Genomic DNA, 19,583 nt, shown 5'->3' on the forward strand with positions numbered 1-19,583 from the left:
TCTTTTCTCCATTACCGTATTGTCTTGAATAGTATAACATTAGATCTGGAAATCAGGAAATGTGAGTCTTCCAACTTTGCTCTTTTTCAGAATTGTTTTGGCTATTTTGATTTCTCTACCTTTCTAAAAATGTTAGAATCAGCTTGTCAATTTCTGTAAATATCCTGCTGGGATTCTGACAGGAATTTCATTTACTCTATAGATCAGTTGGGGAGAATTGACATCTTAATGATATTGAGTATTCTAATTTATGAGCATAGTATATTTTGGTATTTATTTAGGTCTTCTTTGATTTCTTGCATCACTTTTTAGTGTTTAGCATTTAGATTTTACATATATTTTGTAAGATTTATACCAAAGTATTTCATGTTTCATAATGCTATTATAATGATACCGTTTTAAGAAACTTCAATGTCCAGTTTTTCATTAGTGTATATAAAAATACATATATAAATATATATATAAAATAGTCAATTTTTGTATATTGACCTTGTACCTTGTGACCTTGTTAAACTCATTTATTCTACTTACTTTTTGTAGAATCTTTGGAATTTTCTACATAGGCAGTCATGTTTGTGAGTAAATATAGTTTTATTTATTTTTAATCTGTATGACTTTTAATTATTTTTTTTGCTTCACTAGCTAGGACATCTGATTTTAGATTGAAAATAAGAAATAAGAGTGGACATTCCAGCCTTGTTCTCTATTTGGGTTTAGTCTTTCATGATTAAATATGATGTTGGCTGCATTTGTTTTTTCGTAGATGTCATTTATTAGGTTGTGGGTATTCCCTTCTGTTTCTAGTTTGCTGTAAGTTTTTATCATGAATAAATATTGAATTTTGTCAAAGGCTATTTCGGCATGTATTGAGATGAACATACCTTTTTTCCCCTGTAAAAATGGCTTAGGGCTGGCGTCTGACCTCCTCCAACCCCTCAGGGGGGAAGGAGAACCAAGATCAACAGCATTAAGGCAGACTACAGTGAGATGGAGGCCAGAAAAGCCACCTCTCTCCACCATCTTGACTAATTCTGACACCAGCCAACCCACCCACAGCACTCTCTACTGGGTTTGATAATTTATTGCAATGACCACAGAGAACTCACAGACTGTACTCACAATTATGGGGTTTATTAGGGAAGTAACAATTACCATTTAAGCTCAGAACACTCAGGATACAGTTCTTCCATCAGGATAGCGGTGCTCGAAGGCATGCCTCTCCCTGGCCCTCAGTCTCTGCCTAAGGCACTCAGCTTTCTCGCTATGTGGGCCGGAAAGCCTACTGCCCTGTCTCCTACTGCCATGTTTCTGCTGCTGGTCTGTCCTTCCTTGGTGGTGGTCTCCTCCTCCCTGCTCTGGAATTGGCTCTCTTTTAAGGCAAACTTACCAATTCTCTTGGTAGGCCACAATTGCCCTATCACAAAATCACCTGGTTGGGAGTTACAAGACTGTGACTAGACTAGAAAGGCCACACACAAAAGTAATTAATCGCACCATATCCCCCATTAGTTTTTTAATAAAAAGTCCTTAGGTGGTGCAAACAGTTTGCACTCAGCTGCTAATCTAAAGGTTGGCAGTTCAAATCCACCCAGTGATACTGTGGAAGAAAAAGCTTGGTGGTCTAGAAAATCCTGTGGAGTAGTTCTACTCTGTAACACATGGGGTCACCATGAGTTGGAGTTGACTTGATGGCAACCAACAACAGCAGTTTGGTAATATGCTGAATTACAATGATAGCTTTTCCAGTGTTAAACCAACTTTGCATTCTTGGGATAGGCCCCATTTGATCATGGTAAAAAAAAGGTCATGATCTTTTTAATATATTGTTGGATTCAATTTGCTGGTGTTTTGCCAAGAAATTTTGCTCCTATGATCATGAAGAGTACTGGCCTGTGATATTTTCTCTTGTGATATCTTTGTCTGGTTTTGGTATAAGGGTATTGCCGGACTCAAAATGAGTAGGGGAGTGTTACTTCCACCTCAGTTTTTATGGAAATGTTTGTATAGGATTAGTATTATTTCTTTTTTAAGTGCCGGGTAGAATTTGTCAGTAAAGCCACCTGAGTGTAAAGGTTTTTTTGTGGGAAGGTTTTAACTTAGATATTCAATTCCTTTAATAGACTATAGGAGTATTTAGGTTATCTGTTTCTTGAGCGATCTTTGTATCTTTAAAAAAATTTGTCCATTTCATCTCACTTGTCAAATACATGAATTTGGGATTGTTCATAGTATTCCCTTATTACCTTTTTAATGTCTAAATTTTTTTTATAGGCTCTATAGTGATGTCCCCTCTTTCATCCCTATTATTTGTAATTTGTCTTCTCTATCTTTTTCTCAGTCATATTGGCTAGAGGTTTACCAACTTTATTGCTCTTTTTCTTCTGTCTTCTTGCTTTGGGTTTAATTTGCCTTTTTTCCAGTTAACTCATATGAAAGCTTAGATAATTGATTAGAGATCTTTCTTTGTGTTTAATGCTATAAATTCCCCTCTAAGACTGCTTCAGGTACATTCCACAAATTAGAGATGTTGTGTTTTTATTTTCCTGTTGTTCAAAATACTTTCTAATTTCTACCATGATTTCCTCTTTAATGCACGGCTTGTATACAAGTGTGTTGTATAAAACAAAAAAAAACCCGTTGCTGTCGAGTTGAGTCCGACTCATAGCGACCCTACAGGACAGGGAAGAACTGCCCCATAGAGTTTCTAAGGAGTGCCTGGTAGATTTGAACTGCGGACCCTTTGGTTAGCAGCCACAGCACTTAACCACTACACCACCAGGGTTTCCAGTGTGTTGTATACTTTCTAAATATTTGAGGATTTTCCAAACATTCTTATTTTAGTTAAATTTTGTTACAATCCAAGAACATACTTTGTATCAGCTCCTTCAAAAATTTTAAGGATTGTTTTATGGCTGAGAACATGTTCTCTGTGTGAATATTGTATATGCACTTGAAAAGAATATAGTTTGCTTTTGTTGGGTGGAGTGATTTATAAATGTTATTAAAAACATTTATAAATCACTATAAATGTTATTAGGTCGATTTATTTGATAGTGTTGTTCAGGTCTTCTTTATCCTCACTGATTTTCTGTCTAGTTTTATAGTCAGTTTTTGAGTTTTAGATTTGTCTAATTCTCATTTCAGCTTTATCAGTTTTTTCCTCATGTGTTCTGTGTTTTGAAGCTCTCTTGTTAGGTGCATACACATTTGGAATTGTTTTTTCTTAGAGAATAGACCTCTTTGTCATTATGTAAGATCTCTCTTTATTCCTTGTAACATTGCTTGTTCTAAAGGCTTCTTTATTTGATATTAATATAGCCACTCCAGCTTTCTTCTGGTTAGTGTTTGCATGATATATCTTTTTCAATTTTTTTATCTTTAGCCTATCTATGTCATTATACTTAGTATGGATTTTTTGGAGACAGAATATAGTTTGGTCTTTTTCTTTTTTTAATTCAATCTAACAATCTCTGTTTTTTAATGAATGTGTTTAGACTATTCACATTTATATATGTAAGTGGATCATTGGATTGAGGTCTACTGTTTTGTTGTTTCTGTTTTTGTCCCCTTGGAAGAAAGGCCTTGTGATCTGCTTCCACAAAGATTACAGCCAAGAAAACCCAAAGGAGCAGTTTTACTCTGTAACACATAGGGTTGCCACAAGTCAGAATTGTTTGTTTTATTTTTGTTTCCTGTGTATTTTTTGCTCTGTTTCACTTTTTCTTCTTTTGATTTATTTGAATTTTTTTAAGTTAATTATTGCAAGTTAATTTATCTATTTGTCTTTTGCTCTCTGTTATTCAGATTGTATAATTTTTCTTACTCTATCTTCAAGTTCACTGATTTTTTCCTCTGTCATCTCCTTTCTGCTGTTTAAGCCATATGTTGTTGTTGTTGTTAGGTGCCGTCGAGTCGGTTCCGACTCACAGTGACCCTATGCACAACAGAACAAAACACTGCCTGGTCGTTCGCCATCCTTACAATCGTTGTTATGCTTGAGCTCATTGTTGTAGCCACTGTGTCAGTCCATCTCTTGAGGGTCTTCCTCTTTTCCGCTGACCCTGTACTCTGCCAAGCATGATGTCCTTCTCCAGGGATTGATCCCTCCTGGCAACATGTCCAAAGTATGCAAGACGCAGTCTCACCATCCTTGCCCCTAAGGAGCATTCTGGCTGCACTTCTTTCAAGACAGATCTGTTCATCTTTTGGCAGTCCGTGGTATATTCAGTATTCTTCGCCAACACCACAATTCAAAGGCATCAACTCTTCTTCAGTCTTCCTTATTCATTGCCCAGCTTTCACATGCGTATGATGTGATTGAAAATACCATGGCTTGGATCAGGCGCACCTTAGTCTTCAGGGTGACATCTTTGCTCTTCAACACATTGAAGAGGTCCTTTGCAGCACATTTGTCCAATGCAATGCGTCCTTTGATTTCTTGACTGCTGCTTGCATGACTGTTGATTGTGGATCTAAGTAAAATGAAATCCTTGACAACTTCAGTCTTTTCTCCATTTATCATAATGATGCTCATTGGTCCAGTTGTGAGGATTTTTGTTTTCTTTATGTTGAGGTGCAGTCCATACAGAAGGCTGTGGTCTGATCTTCATTAATAAGTGCTTCAGGTCCTCTTCCCTTTCAGCAAGCAAGGTTGTGTCATCTGCATAACGCAGGTTATTAATGAGTGTTCCTCCAATCCGCATGCCCCATTCTTCTTCATATAGTCCAGCTTCTCGGATTATTTGTTCAGCATACAGATTAAATAGGTATGGTGAAAGAATACAACCCTGACACACACCTTTCCTGACTTTAAACCAACCGGTATCCCCGTGTTCTGTCCGAACAACTGCCTCTTGATCTATGTAAAGGTTCCTCATGAGCACAATTAAGTGTTCTGGAATTCCCATTCTTTGCAACGTTATCCATAGTTTGTTATGATCCACACAGTCGAATGCCTTTGCGTAGTCAATGAAACACAGGTAAACATCCTTCTGTTATTCTCTGCTTTCAGCCAGGATCCACCTGACATCAGCAATGATATCTCTGGTTCCATGTCCTCTTCTGAAACCAGCCTGAATTTCTGGCAGTTCCCTGTCGATATACTGCTGCAGCCATTTTTGAATGATCTTCAGCAAAATTTTGCTTGCGTGTGATATTAATGATATTGTTCTATAATTTCCACATTCGGTTGGATCACCTTTCTTGGGAATAGGCATAAATATGGATCTCTTCCAGCCAGTTGGCCAGGAAGCGGTCTTCCATATTTCTTGGCATAGACGAGTGAGCACCTTCAGCGCTGCTTCTGTTTGTTGAAACGTCTCAATTAATATTCCATCAATTCCTGGAGCCTTGTTTTTTGCCAGTGCCTTCAGAGCAGCTTGGACTTCTTCCTTCAGTACCATCAGTTCCTGATCATATGCCACCTCTTGAAATGGTTGAATATCGACTAATTCTTTTTGGTATAATGACTCTGTGTATTCCTTCCATCTTCTTTTGATGCTTCCCGCATTGTTTAATATTTTCCCCATGGAATCCTTCACTATTGCAACTCGAGGCTTGAATTTTGTCTTCAGTTCTTTCAGCTTGAGAAACGCCGAGTGTGTTCTTCCCTTTCCATCTCCAGCTTTTTGCACATGTCATTGTAATACTTTACCTTGTCTTCTCCAGAGGTCCTTTGAAATCTTCTGTTCATTTCTTTTACTTCATCAATTCTTCCTTTTGCTTTAGCTGCTGGACGCTCAAGAGCAAGTTTCAGAGTCTCCTCTGACATCCATCTTGGTCTTTTCTTTCTTTCCTGTCTTTTCAGTGACCTCTTGCTTTCTTCATGGGTGATGTCCTTGATGTCATTCCACAACTCATCTGGTCTGCGGTCACTAGTGTTCAGTGTGTCAAATCTATTCTTGAGATGGTCTCTAAATTCAGGTGGGATATACTCAAGGTCATATTTTGGCTCTCATGGGCTTGCTCTGATTTTCTTCAGTTTCAGCTTGAACTTGGATATGAGCAGTTGATGGTCTGTTCCACAGTCGGCCCCTGGCCTTGTTCTGACTGATGATATTGAGCTTTTCCATCATCTCTGTCCACAGATGTAGTCAATATGATTTCTGTGTGTTCCATCTGGCGAGGTCCATGTGTATAGTCACCGTTTATGTTGGTGAAAGAAGGTATTCGCAATGAAGAAGTCGTTGGTCTTGCAAAATTCTATCACTCAATCTCCGGCGTTGTTTCTGTCACCAAGGCCATATTTTCCAACTACTGATCGTTCTTCTTTGTTTCCAACTTTCGCATTCCAATCACCAGTAATTATCAATGGATCTTGATTGCATGTTCGATCAATTTCAGACTTCAGCAGCTGATAAAAATCTTCTATTTCTTAATCTTGGCCCTAGTGGTTGGTGCGTAAATTTAAATATTAGTCGTATTAACTGGTCTTCCTTGTAGGCTTATGGATATTATCCTATCACTGACAGCGTTGTACTTCAGGATAGATCTTGAAACATTCTTTTAGACGATGAATGCAACACCATTCCTCTTTGAGTTGTCATTCCCAGCATAGTAGACTATATGATCGTCCGACTCCAAATGGGCAATACCAGTCCATTTCAGCTCACTAATGCCTAGGATATCGATGTTTATGCATTCCATTTCATTTTTTTGATGATTTCCAATTTTCCTAGATTCATACTTCGTACATTTCAGGTTCTGATTATTAATGGACATTTTCAGCTGTTTCTTCTCATTTTGAGTTGTGCCACATCAGCAAATGAAGGTTCCGAAAGCTTTACTCCATCCACATCATTAAGGTCAACTCTGCTTTGAGGAGGCAGCTCTTCCCCAGTCATCTTTTGAGTGCCTTCCAACCTGGGGGGCTCATCTTCCAGTACTATATCAGACAATGTTCCACTGCTATTCATAAGGTTTTCACTGGCTAAGGCTTTTCAGAAGTAGACTGCCGGGTCCTTCTTCCTGATCTGTCTTAGTCTGGAAGCTCGGCTGACACCTGTCCTCCATTGGTGACCCTGCTGGTATCTGAATACCAGTGGCATAGCTTCCAGCATCACAGCAACACGCAAGCCCCCACAGTACGACAAAATGACAGACACGTGGGGGTAAGCCATATAGTGAATAAAAAAATAAGCCATATAGTGAATTAAAAAAAATTTTTTATTGTGTTAAATATTTATCTCACAAAAAACAATTGCCATTTCAACAGTCTTCATCTGTACAATTCAGTGACAATAATTATGTCCATCATGTTGTTCTAGTATCACCCTTATCTACTCCCAAATTTTTCCATTACCCATAACAGAAGTACAGTATCCCCTTAGGCATGCAGTGAAACTTTTATTTCATGTATTGTGTTGTTTAATTTAGTGACTACGTGTGGACGATGGTAGTGAGAGAAAGAGGTGTTCAAAATTACTCCTAGGTTTTTGGCTTGGGTAATGGGTTGGTTGTTAGTACCTGTTCCTGAGAAACAGGAAAAATGAGGGTGATAATACATTTGGACATGTGAATTTAAGGTGAAAATAGTACATTCAAAACCTGCACTTGGAGTAGACATCAGGGTGAATGATAAAGTTGTAGAAGTTTAAATCAGTGTTTTACAAAAACTGCAGGTTGCAATCATGACATTAATTTTTTAGGTTATACCAGTATTTTTAAAGATGGAATGTAACAACAAAAAAATCAATGTGTTATACATAGTAAAGAGTAAATAGTATTTAATGAAACTTGTGTTTTAGTAAGTGTGTGTGTGTGTGTGTGTGTACATCAGATTGGGTGTGAACACATCATTTCTTACTTTCATTCATGGTAAAAAAAAAAAAAGTTTAAAAAACATTTGTTTAAACCATGATGATGATATTTACTATGAAAAACAAAACCTAAAATTCAATTATACCCATACTGCCTAGCTATCATATTTTCAGATGAGTTTTAAGATACAACCCAACATTTTTATAATTCTTATTTTCTACTGTTAAAATTGCTGGGTGGTGTAGATGGTTAATGTACTTGGCTGCTAACTGAAACATTGGAGGTTTGGGTCCATCCAGAGGTGCCTCATAAGAAAGACCTGGTGATCTGCTTCCAAAAAATCAGCCATTGAAAATCCTATGGAGCACAGTTCTATTCTGACACAATAGGGTCGCCATAAGTTGGAATCGACTAGATGGCTACTGGTTAGTGTTGAATTATTACAGCAAATATTTTCTACTGAGCTAATACACTAAGTGCTAGGACACCAATCCCTTAGACTTTATTGAGAATATACTTCCTCATAAACTTCTAGAATACCTCACTTAATTACATATGCTAGTACCCTTTGAAATGCTAATAACAACAGAGCTAGCTGCCTGAAATTTAACTCTGCAGGCTGGAACCATTTCTGATTATTGTTCTGGAAGGAAATTTAGATTTGGGGCAAAATTACGGGAACAGTCTGAACATAAAAATTATTTTCTCTTGGGTTTCATTTTGAAGTTTATTAAATTTGCAGTTTTGCTTTTTTCTTCGTGTTGTTTTAGAAAGTAATTCCTCACTTTGAGAGGAAATTCTGCAGGATTTAGACACAGCCATCATGGCTGCTGCCTCCCCACTGAGAAACCTGGAGGATGAGGTACTGTGCTCCATCTGCCTTGACTACTTGAGAGACCCAGTAACCATTGACTGTGGCCACGTCTTCTGCTACCGCTGCGTTATTAAGGTCTGTGAATCCACCAGGCAGCCCCTGTATTGTTCTCTCTGCAAGACAGCCTTTAAGAAAGAGAATATCCGCCATGTATGGCAGATGGCCAGCCTGGTGGAGAACATCTGGAGAATGAAAGTAGATGAGGAGAGACAACCAAGAGAGGAAAGAACACCTGAGCAAAGAGCAGAGAAGCTGTGTGGGCAGCACCTAGAGAAGCTCCATTACTACTGCAAGGATGACCAGCAGATACTGTGTGTGATGTGTCGGGAGTCCCAGGAGCATAGGCACCATGCTGCAGTTCTCCTCGAGAAGGCTGCACAGCCTTACCGGGTAAGAAGCCTGTTGGACCCCAGTTTTGTTCTTGTTGCCAAAAATTCTATAGTATCTAATGGGATAAGGCCCAAATTCTTTAGCATGGTTAAGTCCTTGGTAAAATGCTAACCTTTGAATTAAGATAAGAAAACTGGTTTATCTTTTGTAATAGTAAGTCCATCCTATTGCTTTGATGTTTTGGTTTCTGAGACATTTGGATCAGGTCTCAATCAACAGTACAGAATACCAGCACTCCTGAGAGCCCTCCTGGTAAAAAAAAAAAAAATTTTGTATGTAGCTTCAAATTGTGTGCTCTCCAGCACATAATCATTATAAGAATATATCTGAGGATATCATATCCTGTAAAAAATCTCCTATATAAATTTTCTTTTAGAATTTAATCCCAGAGAAAATGTTATTTCCTCTGAGATACTGGCATATTTCTTCTTGTCTGCTGAAGAAGATGTAATTTATTCTTTCCCTTTTCTCCTTGGCTGACAGGAGACTTAAAACCAATTTAATCATTCTCTCAATAATTTGAAGTTAGTATATATAGTTTCCCTCACTTTGGGGGGTTTTCTTTTTCTATGTTATTAATTAATTTTAATATAAATTATATTTTTGGTAGAAAAGGACAGGGTGAATATAAATAAAAACTATATCATAAATCTTAGTAGTTGTACTAAATTATTATTTTATCTCATTTCTAAGAAATTGCTCTAAGCCAACATAGCACTAATTGTGTTTCTTTTTCATTAACTAGAATAGAAACTGTTCCACATGAGTGTTATTATACTACATAGGGTCAAAGGAAGAAGCCCTGATGGTGCCAAGGTTAGGTGTTCAGCTGCTAACCGAAAGGTTGGCAATTTGAACCCACCCAGTAGTTCCATGGGAGAAAATACTGGAGAACTGTTCCTGTAAAGATTGCAGCCTAGGAAACCCTATGGGACAGTTCTACTCTATCAGATAGAATCACTATGAGTCAGAATTGACTTGATAGCACACAGCAATAAGGGCCAAGCCTTTTTAATTTCACTCTGGATCATTCTCTTTTTCTTTTGAGGCCATTTTTATCCTGATCTTAAGATTATCTATGTTTATTTCCATAGAGCAAAATTCTAAACCATCTGAAGATTCTGAAGGGAGACAGGGACCGGGTTCAGAATTTCCAGTCTACAGGAGAAGATGAGATTGAGACCCTGCTGGTAAGAGAAGCCCTGAGTGAATGTTCTGTGTACATGTGTGTGTCAAAGAGTAGAAGAAAATGAGGGAGAAGAGGGTAATGGAAGGGATTTACCTTATGAACTTATCCCCAGGAGATCTCACAAATGTTCTGGTGCTTCCTAGTCTCTCAGAAGAAATCATCTTTCTCTTTCTGCATTTACTGTAGACAAAATTCCAGAATCACAGACAAGACATTGTGTCAGCGTTTGAACAGGGCCATCAGTTCTTGAGAGAAAGGGAGCAGTACCTGTTGGAGTGGCTGGAGGTGCTAGAGCAAGAGCTTGCTGAAGGGAGGAACAGCTATGTTACCAAGGGCTCTAAGGAGGTCATCCGGCTTGGGACCCTGATTTCTGAGTTGGAGAAGAAGGCACAACAGCCAGCACTTGAACTTTTGCAGGTGAGGGACCAACTAAACTGTATCTGAGTCCTCTTGTTCTAAGTTGCACTGTGACCCCTTATCAGCAAGAGGTTTGGACAAGGAGGTAGGAAAGAAAGGTTTTATGCGCACTTACTGAGTTATCTGATAAGTTAATCAGCCAGCAAATAGGTTTTAAGCCTCAAATTGCAGTGGGCAGGAGACTGTAATATGCATAGGCCATACAACGAGTCAGCAAAATCTGTACATTTACGGTTACAACAAATAATCGAGTGTTAAATCTTGTAGTCAAACTGGAGGCCACAGTTTAGTGAGTTTACTTATGGAAGGCCTTGTGGAAGAAGAGGGTCTTAATGTTGGCCTTGAGGAAAATGTAAAGATTTGGTTTAGCAAAAAGGAGGAACTGAACATGCCATTTGGTGAGACAGAGGGTGGTAGGAATAATCTTGGTGTTTGTGTGGGCAAGTGGGTATTTATAGGTGGTGAGCAGGTAGGAAGGGGATATAGAGTGAGGGGAACTACCTTTCTGGAGGAGTCATTTTAAGTGACGAAGAAGTTCAAGACAAAAGGAGATAGGTCAGATGGAGCCAGCTGAGGAGAGGCCTTCCAAGGCAGGCGGAGATTTCAGTCTTAACCGCTTGACAGGAGGATTCTTATAGTTAATTATCTGGAAACATAGAGAAAATAGAATTATTTAGAAAGATTAGCCTGTCAATTATATAGATGGGTTTGAAGGAGAGAATGAAAAGGAGGAAAGATCCTGCTAAAAGAATCTGTTAAAAGACTCATAGAAATGAAAACATGAAGTATTTTGAGACTGAAGTGGGATGGTATAGGACAGATATTTTGAAAAAGGAATCGATGTGATTTTTGAAATTATCCTCTCTTGGCCTTATTTCCTTGGATATAAAAACGGGTAAGGTACTTCAGCAGGAGCCCTGGTGGCTCAGGCTCTGCTAACCAAAAGGTCGGCAGTTCAAACCCACCAGTTGCTTCTCTGGAGAAGGATATGGCAGCCTGCTTCCATAAAGATTTATAGCCTTGGAAACCTTATGGAGCAGTTCTACTCTGGCCTACAGGGTCGTTATGAATCGGAATGGCCTCGCTTGACTCAGTGAGTTTTAGTGGTAGGTAAGATACTTTACATAATGTTTGATCTCAGAAGCTTGTATCATTAAGAATAAAATCTTTAAATGGCAGGGTGAACATATGAATGTAATTTAATGTATGCTAAGGGTTTTGTAACAGAAACAGTACCTTCCTTTTTCTTTGACTCTCCACACTCCTGGTGCAGTCAAGAGGGAAGCCTTAAGTGGTCATGGTATGATGGATAATCTTACTTAGGGATAGTCAGAAGGGGCCTTTATGTGACCAAAGAAATAAAAGTGGGAGAGAGCAGTTTTCCTTCCATTTACTCCAAGTGGGAACTGGGTCTAATGGAGTGGCGAATGAATGGTGGAAGAATGGAGGAAGGGTATAAATCAAGGAGGGTTTCCTGGAGGAGATGGTCTAGAACTCAAATGCAGGAAAGGAGGGGGAAGCATGAGTCCCTAAAACTGATACTACAGCAGAGAGCAGAACAGGTTCAGGCCCATCAGAATAATTCTCTGTACATTCTTGTTGTGTACCCATTCCCCAGTGAGCCCATAGCAGGGGATGGTGATGATGACTCCTGGGACCCTTCTTTCCGTGACAGTGTCTGTGTTCTCTTCCTTTCCAGGACCCAAGTGACATAATAAGCAAGTAAGTCCTGCTCGCTTTTTATTTCCTTTTTTAAACCACTCCTGGTGTCCCTTTGTTTTTTTTTTTCTTTCTTTCATCTTAACTTGTTGGAATTTGACAAGGACTGGGAAGGAGATTATTTGGAGGGAGGAGAGAGGTTCTTCTGCAGGGGTCAGTTGAAGGGTATTCCATGGAATGGGGTACTGAGTTCTAGAAAAATTATTGTCATAGAACTTATGTTGGGATGGTAATGGACTGAGAGAGAAGTGACATGGTAGCAGATAATGAGAGTTATTAGAGAAAATTTAGAACCTCAAGTTTTTTTCTAACCTAGTTTCTTGTCATTCTTCCCATTCCTACCTGCTGCTCTTGACCTCAGTTTCCCCCATATTCTGTAGAGCACATTTTATTATCAGACTGTCCTTCATGCTCCGTAAACCTCCCTAGTTTTTTGCTCGCTGCCCTTCCAGAGGAAGAAGACACTTACATATGTCATAAACTCCAAAAAATCAAACCCATTACTGTCGAGTCAATTCCAACTCATACTTACCCTATAAGACAGAACAGAACTGTCCCATAGAGTTTCCAAGGAGCGCCTGGTGGATTTGAACTGCGAACATTTTGGTTAGCAGCCATAGCACTTAACCACTACGCCACCAGGGTTTCCAACGTATGTCATAGGGATAATGATTTCTCCTGCAGGGATTCTGCAGAGAAATGCCTGTTAAACACTTAGCATGGACAGTTTCAAGATCATACCCACACAGAACACAGAAGCTCTGGACAGAAAATAAAAGGCCAGCATTTTGATAATACACAATTCATTTCCAGGGATATCCAAGACCTACATTAGCATAGGAAACCCTGGTGGCATAGTGGTTAAGTGCTATGGCTGTTAACCAAGAGGTTGGCAGTTCGAATCCATCAGGTGCTCCTTGGAAACTCTATGGAGTAGTTCTACTCTGTCATATTGGGTCGCTATGAGTTGGAATCAATTCAACGGCAGTGGGTTGGGTCTTTTTTGGACATTAGCATATGCTGAATATTTACGGTTGGCCAAACACTGGGTAGAAAGATAGGCAGTGAGATAGGCCGTAAGATCTGGAAGAGCAGAGGCCCTGTCTGGGGAGACTGGACAGAGACATTAGAGATGAGAAATTATATAAGAAATGAGGGCCATACAGAATAGGTAATACATCTCACCTTAAAGTAGTACTCTTTGATACTAGAAAATTATTCCGGCTTCTTTTTGATTAGTGTTTGCGTGGTGTTTCTTTTTATATCTTTTAACTCACAACTTTTCTGTGTTGCTATTTTATAATGTATCTCTTATAATCAACATATAAGTTTGTTTTTTATTTTTAATAAGTCCATTCTGACAATTTTTAATTGAAATATTTAGTATTGGTATGTTCTGTAAAGTCACCATTTTCATTTGTGTTTTCAAAATTATTTGTGTAGTCAAAATAATTTCCTTAAATGTATTAATTTTTTGAATATCTAAATATTTTTCATTTAGTACTTTGTGTATTTTTGCTTTCATCTCCCATGCCTGCCTTTTTTCCTAATTAGGTTAATTAATGGTTTATTGTTTTCGTCTTCTGTGAATCCTGTTTTTGCTGTATACCAAATTTTCTATTATATAGTATTTTTATTATTACTGTTTTCTAAGTATTTTTAATTTTCTATTTGATTTACTAGTAAACATAAGATTTGTTTAAGATAGAGGATATTTGTCACCTTTTTTTCTAGTAGGCTTTTTTTGCTTTATTGTATTTTTATTTTGTGATCAGAAATGTTATCTTTGCTATTTCTACTTGTTGAACTTTGTTGAGACTTTTTGTGTACCTTATAAGTTGTAAATTTTTGTGACAATTCCATGAACATTTGAAAAGAAGGTTGCGTTCTCTGTTGCAACATTACTGTATTCACAACGTCTTAGTAAAGACAGTTTGGAGGAGGGCACAGACCAGATACTTGTAATGGTGTGATCAACAGGCGTTTATTACTCACAGTAAACAAGACAGGGATGAGTAGAATAGCACACATCATCAGCCTAGGTTCCCCAAAGTTAGGTTCTTGTCCAGACACGCCCCAATTCATGTTTTGGAAGGAGAATACCTAAATTCTTCTCTCCTGGGATTTAATACTAATCAGACAGCCATGTCTATGTGCCAAATGACATGTATAGAGAGCAGGTAGGGAAAGGGACAATGAAAGATGGCAATAAAAGGTAAAAGGGGATACTAAAAGTGGAAGTCCACCTGTAGACGATAGACATCATTTATTGCCCCTGTTCAGGCTATTCTAGATTTACTGGCACCAGAGAACAGCCCTTCCTCCTTTACCCCACTAAGATAGTGTTCTGGGTTCCTTCAGAGGGGAATCATCGAAATCACCAAAATGCACACTTTACGTCCATTAGCATCTAGGGAGATGGTGAGGGGGCAATTATAATATAGCACACCTGTGCATCCAGCATCTGTTTTCTTGCAGCAGGATTTGCTATATCTCCATGAAGTCTTCCTTAGTAATTTTATTATCTAGATCGTTTGTGCCGCTACTTATTTTTTGACTTCTTGATTCCTCATGGACTAAGAGAGGTCAGTTAAAGACTCCTACTAGAAGTGAGTTTTTGCCTATTTTTCCTTGTATTCTTATAGTTTTTACTTTTTAATATTTTGATGCTTTTTTCCCCTGCATCACCTTTGTCCTTGTTGTTGTTAGCTGTTGTCAAGTCGGCCCCCCCAACTCATAGCAACTCCAAGCACAATGGGTTTGGACCATTGTGATCCATAGGATTTTCACGGGCTAGTTTTCAGAAGTAGATTGCCAGGCTTTTCTTCCTAGCCCATCTTAGTTTGGAAGCTCTGCTGAAACCTGTTCAGCATCATAGCAACATACAAGCCTCCACTGACAGATGAGTGGTGGCTGCATTTGAGGAGCATTGGCTGGGGCTTGAACCTGGGTCTCCCACGTGGAAGGTAAGAATTTTACCCCCAATCACCAATGCCCTCTGCGTGGCCTTTAAGGAGAGTTGTATTTTAATTGTAGATTATAATCTTATTATTACTATAAATACTCTTATCTTATTTGGAAACCCTGGTGGTGTAGAGTTTAAGTGCTACAGCTGCTAACCTAAAGGTCGGCAGTTCAAATCCGCCAGGCGCTCCCTGGAGACTCTATGGGGCAGTTCTGCCCTGTCCTATGGGGTGGCTATGAGTCGGAATCGACTCGACGGCAATGGGTTTTTGTTTTACTATCTTATTTACTATTTTGCCTTGAGTTCATTCCTGTCTGATAAGATCAACACCTCAGATTTCTTCCATTTTGTATTTAGCTTATATAGCTCTGTCCAGCTTTTTACCTGTAACTTTTACTGAAAAATATAGACTGTATCTCACCAGTTCTGAGGTCTCTCTTCTGCTTTTCCCTGATCCATATGATGTCTCCTCGAGCTCTCCACTTCTGATACTCCTCTCTCAGCCATTGACATCTGTTGAAGTTACTCTGCACCTCCAGGGAGCCTCTTTGAAGATGATCCACCTTAGATCCTTTCCTTGGCTGTATATCTGGCTTACTAGCTATACATACCATTGCTCTGCCCTCAAGAAGTTAAGCTTGCTCTTATTGAAGATGCTATACCCACCCTGCTGTCAGCCCAGCACCTTCAGACTTCACACGAGTGTCAAGCGCCAATCCTCGTGTTTCTCCCCTCTCTTCCCACCACTAGCTCTAGCAAGAAAAACTCGTCCTGGTCATGTTCTGCCTATGGTTCTCTAAAGCTTCCTCATTTGGCTTGAAGAAGAGCACTAACTCTCTCCTCCCTGTGGTGAGGGAAGGAAAGTCACAACACAGTGGCACCTCTCCCCAGAGAAATCTTTATTGCCAGCCCCCTGTCGTGAATACTCAATCTTCCCTTATTAGAGTCCAGAGGTAATTAATGAGCTAATGGTAGCTTAAATAATAGTAGGCCACCCATTTTGAAAATTCTGCATAGCTGGATTAGACTATTAGAATGGAGATGGGACAGTTCTTGGAACCTATTTTTCTCAGTTTTGGGGTACCAACTGACACTCTGAGGCATCCTGTTATACTTACCCAATCCTCCTCCCACCTATCAAACAATTTGGAATTTTAACTCCAGGTTATAATGATTACACTCGACTACTAGCCAAAAGGTTGGTGATTCAAACCTACCCAGAGGCACCTCAGAAGGTAGGCCTGGCTCTCTGCTTCCAAAAGTTCACAGCCTTGGAAACTCTAGGGAGCAGTTCTACTGTACACACATGGGGTTGCCATGAGTTGGGAATGACTCGATGGCAGACTGACATTAACAACAGAGAATACTTGAATCGTGGCCTGTTTCTCAGAAGTCTATATATCTTATTCTTTGACCTTGATGTTGAAACTAACCACTTGGAAATAATGCTTTCATTTTCTCCCTTCTTTGACTCATTGTTGGTGTGTATGCGTGTGCGCATGCATATGTGGTGACGGTGGTGAATTCATGCCTTTCTTTCAGTAGTTCCTGCTGTGACTCTGCTCTCTCTAGATACCCCCGGAAGAAGTTCTGGATTGAAAAGCCTATCAGTCCAGCAATCAGAAAACGGGCAGAAGAATTTTCAGATAAACTTCTTTCATTAGAAAAAGGACTCAGAGGATTCCATGGTAAGCAAATAGTTGAAGGAAGGGATTCTGAGTATAGAAAACCTTGGTTTCTTTTTCTACGATGTTTCCTAGAGTTTTGATTCCGGTTTTGGGGCTTCTCAGAGTTCCTTGCTCTTCTGCAGCTCATTCATACCTGGCAGAGACACTGGGGAGAGAATATAAGCAGGTCCAAGTAAAACCAGGGAAACTTTCCACATGACAGTCTAAGAAAGTTGCCTAGACAAAGGTAGAATCATAATCAATAGGCCTCAAAGTTGGTTAAAAAAAAAGAAAGATGCTTTGTATCTAAAGGTGAGGTAAAAGAATATTGGGAGAATGAACCCCAAAGAGGTACCTTCAAGAATAGAGAAAGTAGTGCAATTTAGAGCTAGGTATTTAAGATTTAGAATTTAGAACAGAGAATATGCCCCCAAGGTCCTCTTCATTGAAGTGCCAAGTTCATTCAGCAGATATTGGCATGGATCCTTGAATGAACCATGTTAGACCGGACAATTCTGTCTCCTACTCCTACTCTATTTCCCTTGAGCTTTCACGGGGCCCCATCATGTCTTAAAGATGTATTGCCCAAGAGTAAAATAATTTGACCTGGAAAGATATGATGTCCAAATCACATAACTGCCTTTTTCTTCTTTCACTCTAGGAAAATTGGTGAGGGATCTGGAATATAAGACAAGTGAGTATCTGGAGAGGATAGTGTACCTGCTATTTGCCTCAAACAAAGTAAAGGTTCCCACCTAACACTGCAGCTTTCCTTGGAAGCCCCTTTACTTGTGGATCAGCTCTTTAACCAGGAATGTTTTTATAATGGCTGGTCTATCCCAGGAGCTCTGGTGGCTTGGTGCTTAAGAGCTCAGTTGCCAACCAAAAGGTCTGCAGTTCAGATCCACCAGCAGCTCTTTGGAAACCCTATGGAGCAGTTCTGTCCTATAGCATTGCTATGACTCAAAATCTACTGGACAGTAGCAGGTTTGATTTTTGGTTTTGGATCTATCCCAAGTCTCTTTATCCCTTAGATTTCAAAACCACAAGCTTTTCCCCAACCATAATTGTCCAAGTTCCTCTCTCTCCATTTCTCTCTCCCTTTTTTTTTTCCTCACAAGTCCCATCATGCTGCCTATGCCCTTGAATTTATAACCTGTTTTCTTCATTCTCTAGATATGGGAGCTAATAGTAGTGTGAGCACAAGGTCTAAGGCAATCTCTGTCCTGGTCCCCAAAGAGGCTCTCCCACTATTGTTAGAAGGGCTCCAGACAAACTCCTTTGATATCTTTTATGATACCACACCTTTATTCCCTTGTCCCCACAGTGAAGATCATCCTGAATTCCCAGACAGCCAATGGCTACCTCTCAGTGTCTCCAGATGGGAAGAGTATGATATTCACTGGCTTGTGGATGAACAAATACCAACACAGTCAGCGATTTGATCCTGAGCCTGGTGTGCTGGGCAGTAAGGGCTTCACATGGGGCAAAGTGTACTGGGAAGTGAAAGTGGATAGGATATGGTGGGAAGCAGAGGAGGAGGAAGAAGCAATGAAATATAGGTATGGAGCCAGAGGTATGTTTAGCAGTAGCTATCTTGGTAGATTCATAGGCATCACTGATGCATATAGTTCTATTGGATACAGAAATGAGAATGAAGAGTTGGAGGAACAGTTGTCTCAGGAAAACGGAATATGGCCAAAATTCTGCCTGGTGGGGGTAGCAAGAGAGTCTGTGGTAAGAAGAGGATTTCTCAACTTCACCCCTGAGGAGGGATTCTGGACTCTGCAGCTGTCTTCAGCTGGAGCCTATATATTTACTAGCCCTGAGCCTTTCCGAATCCTGTCCTACTGTCCAAGGCAGATTGGAGTTGCTCTGGATTATGATGGGGGGAAGGTAACCTTTATCAATGCTAGAACTCAGGAGTTTATCTATGAATTCTCATCTTCTTTCACTGGGAAAATTTTCCCTTTCCTGTGGCTTAATTGCATGAGATCCAGACTTACATTGAGACCATGAGAGAAGGCCTCAGGCACAGCCCTAGGTTATTTCATTTATCCCTTATTCCTCTATATCATTCCCAACTTTCTACCTCAACTAACTGTTCTGCTGGGGTTCTGAGTCCCCTTAGCTGACTGGAGCAATGTGGTATATAGTGGGGAGCCAGGAGTCCTCTCTGCTTCATCTCTAAAATGAGAGTGGTAATACTTGACCTTTTATCTAGAGTGGAAGAATTGAAATGTCTTCAAAGTACTTATTAAAATGAGTGATATTGTTAATCTTTGTCTTCTGTTACCTTTGATTTTGTCCTTGTCTTCATCTGCCACTAAGACAGAGGTCTGAGAAAGAGCGACTACGTCATAGGATCACAACCTCGGCCACTAATAGTAATTGGTTACAACATCCGTATCCATTTCTAAAGCACCTGTCACATAATTTCTCCTGATAGCTTTCTAACCAGCTGGGGAAGTATTTTGATACAATTCATGCCTGATGAAGCATCTGATCTTTATATATTTTGTGGTTTGAGATATCCGGAGTGGGAATTGGTTTATTTATTTTTGCTATATTCTTATAATCTTTACAGTAAGAAGGGAGGGAGGA

General features: G+C 39.5%; 1 protein-coding gene across 1 annotated transcript; it reads left to right on the top strand.

Annotated features, from left to right (window-relative positions):
* The first annotated feature begins 8,581 nt into the window (after positions 1-8,581).
* LOC126072889 (tripartite motif-containing protein 26-like) lies at positions 8,582-18,998 on the top strand. Its single transcript, XM_049878794.1, has 7 exons — positions 8,582-9,022; positions 10,117-10,212; positions 10,398-10,628; positions 12,328-12,350; positions 16,885-17,000; positions 17,641-17,673; positions 18,307-18,998. The coding sequence occupies exons 1-7, from the start codon at positions 8,582-8,584 to the stop codon at positions 18,996-18,998; spliced, it is 1,632 nt and encodes a 543-aa protein (XP_049734751.1).
* The last annotated feature ends 585 nt before the right edge of the window (positions 18,999-19,583 follow it).

The sequence above is a fragment of the Elephas maximus genome, chromosome 1 (assembly GCF_024166365.1).
Source record: "Elephas maximus indicus isolate mEleMax1 chromosome 1, mEleMax1 primary haplotype, whole genome shotgun sequence".
NCBI lineage: Eukaryota > Metazoa > Chordata > Mammalia > Proboscidea > Elephantidae > Elephas > Elephas maximus.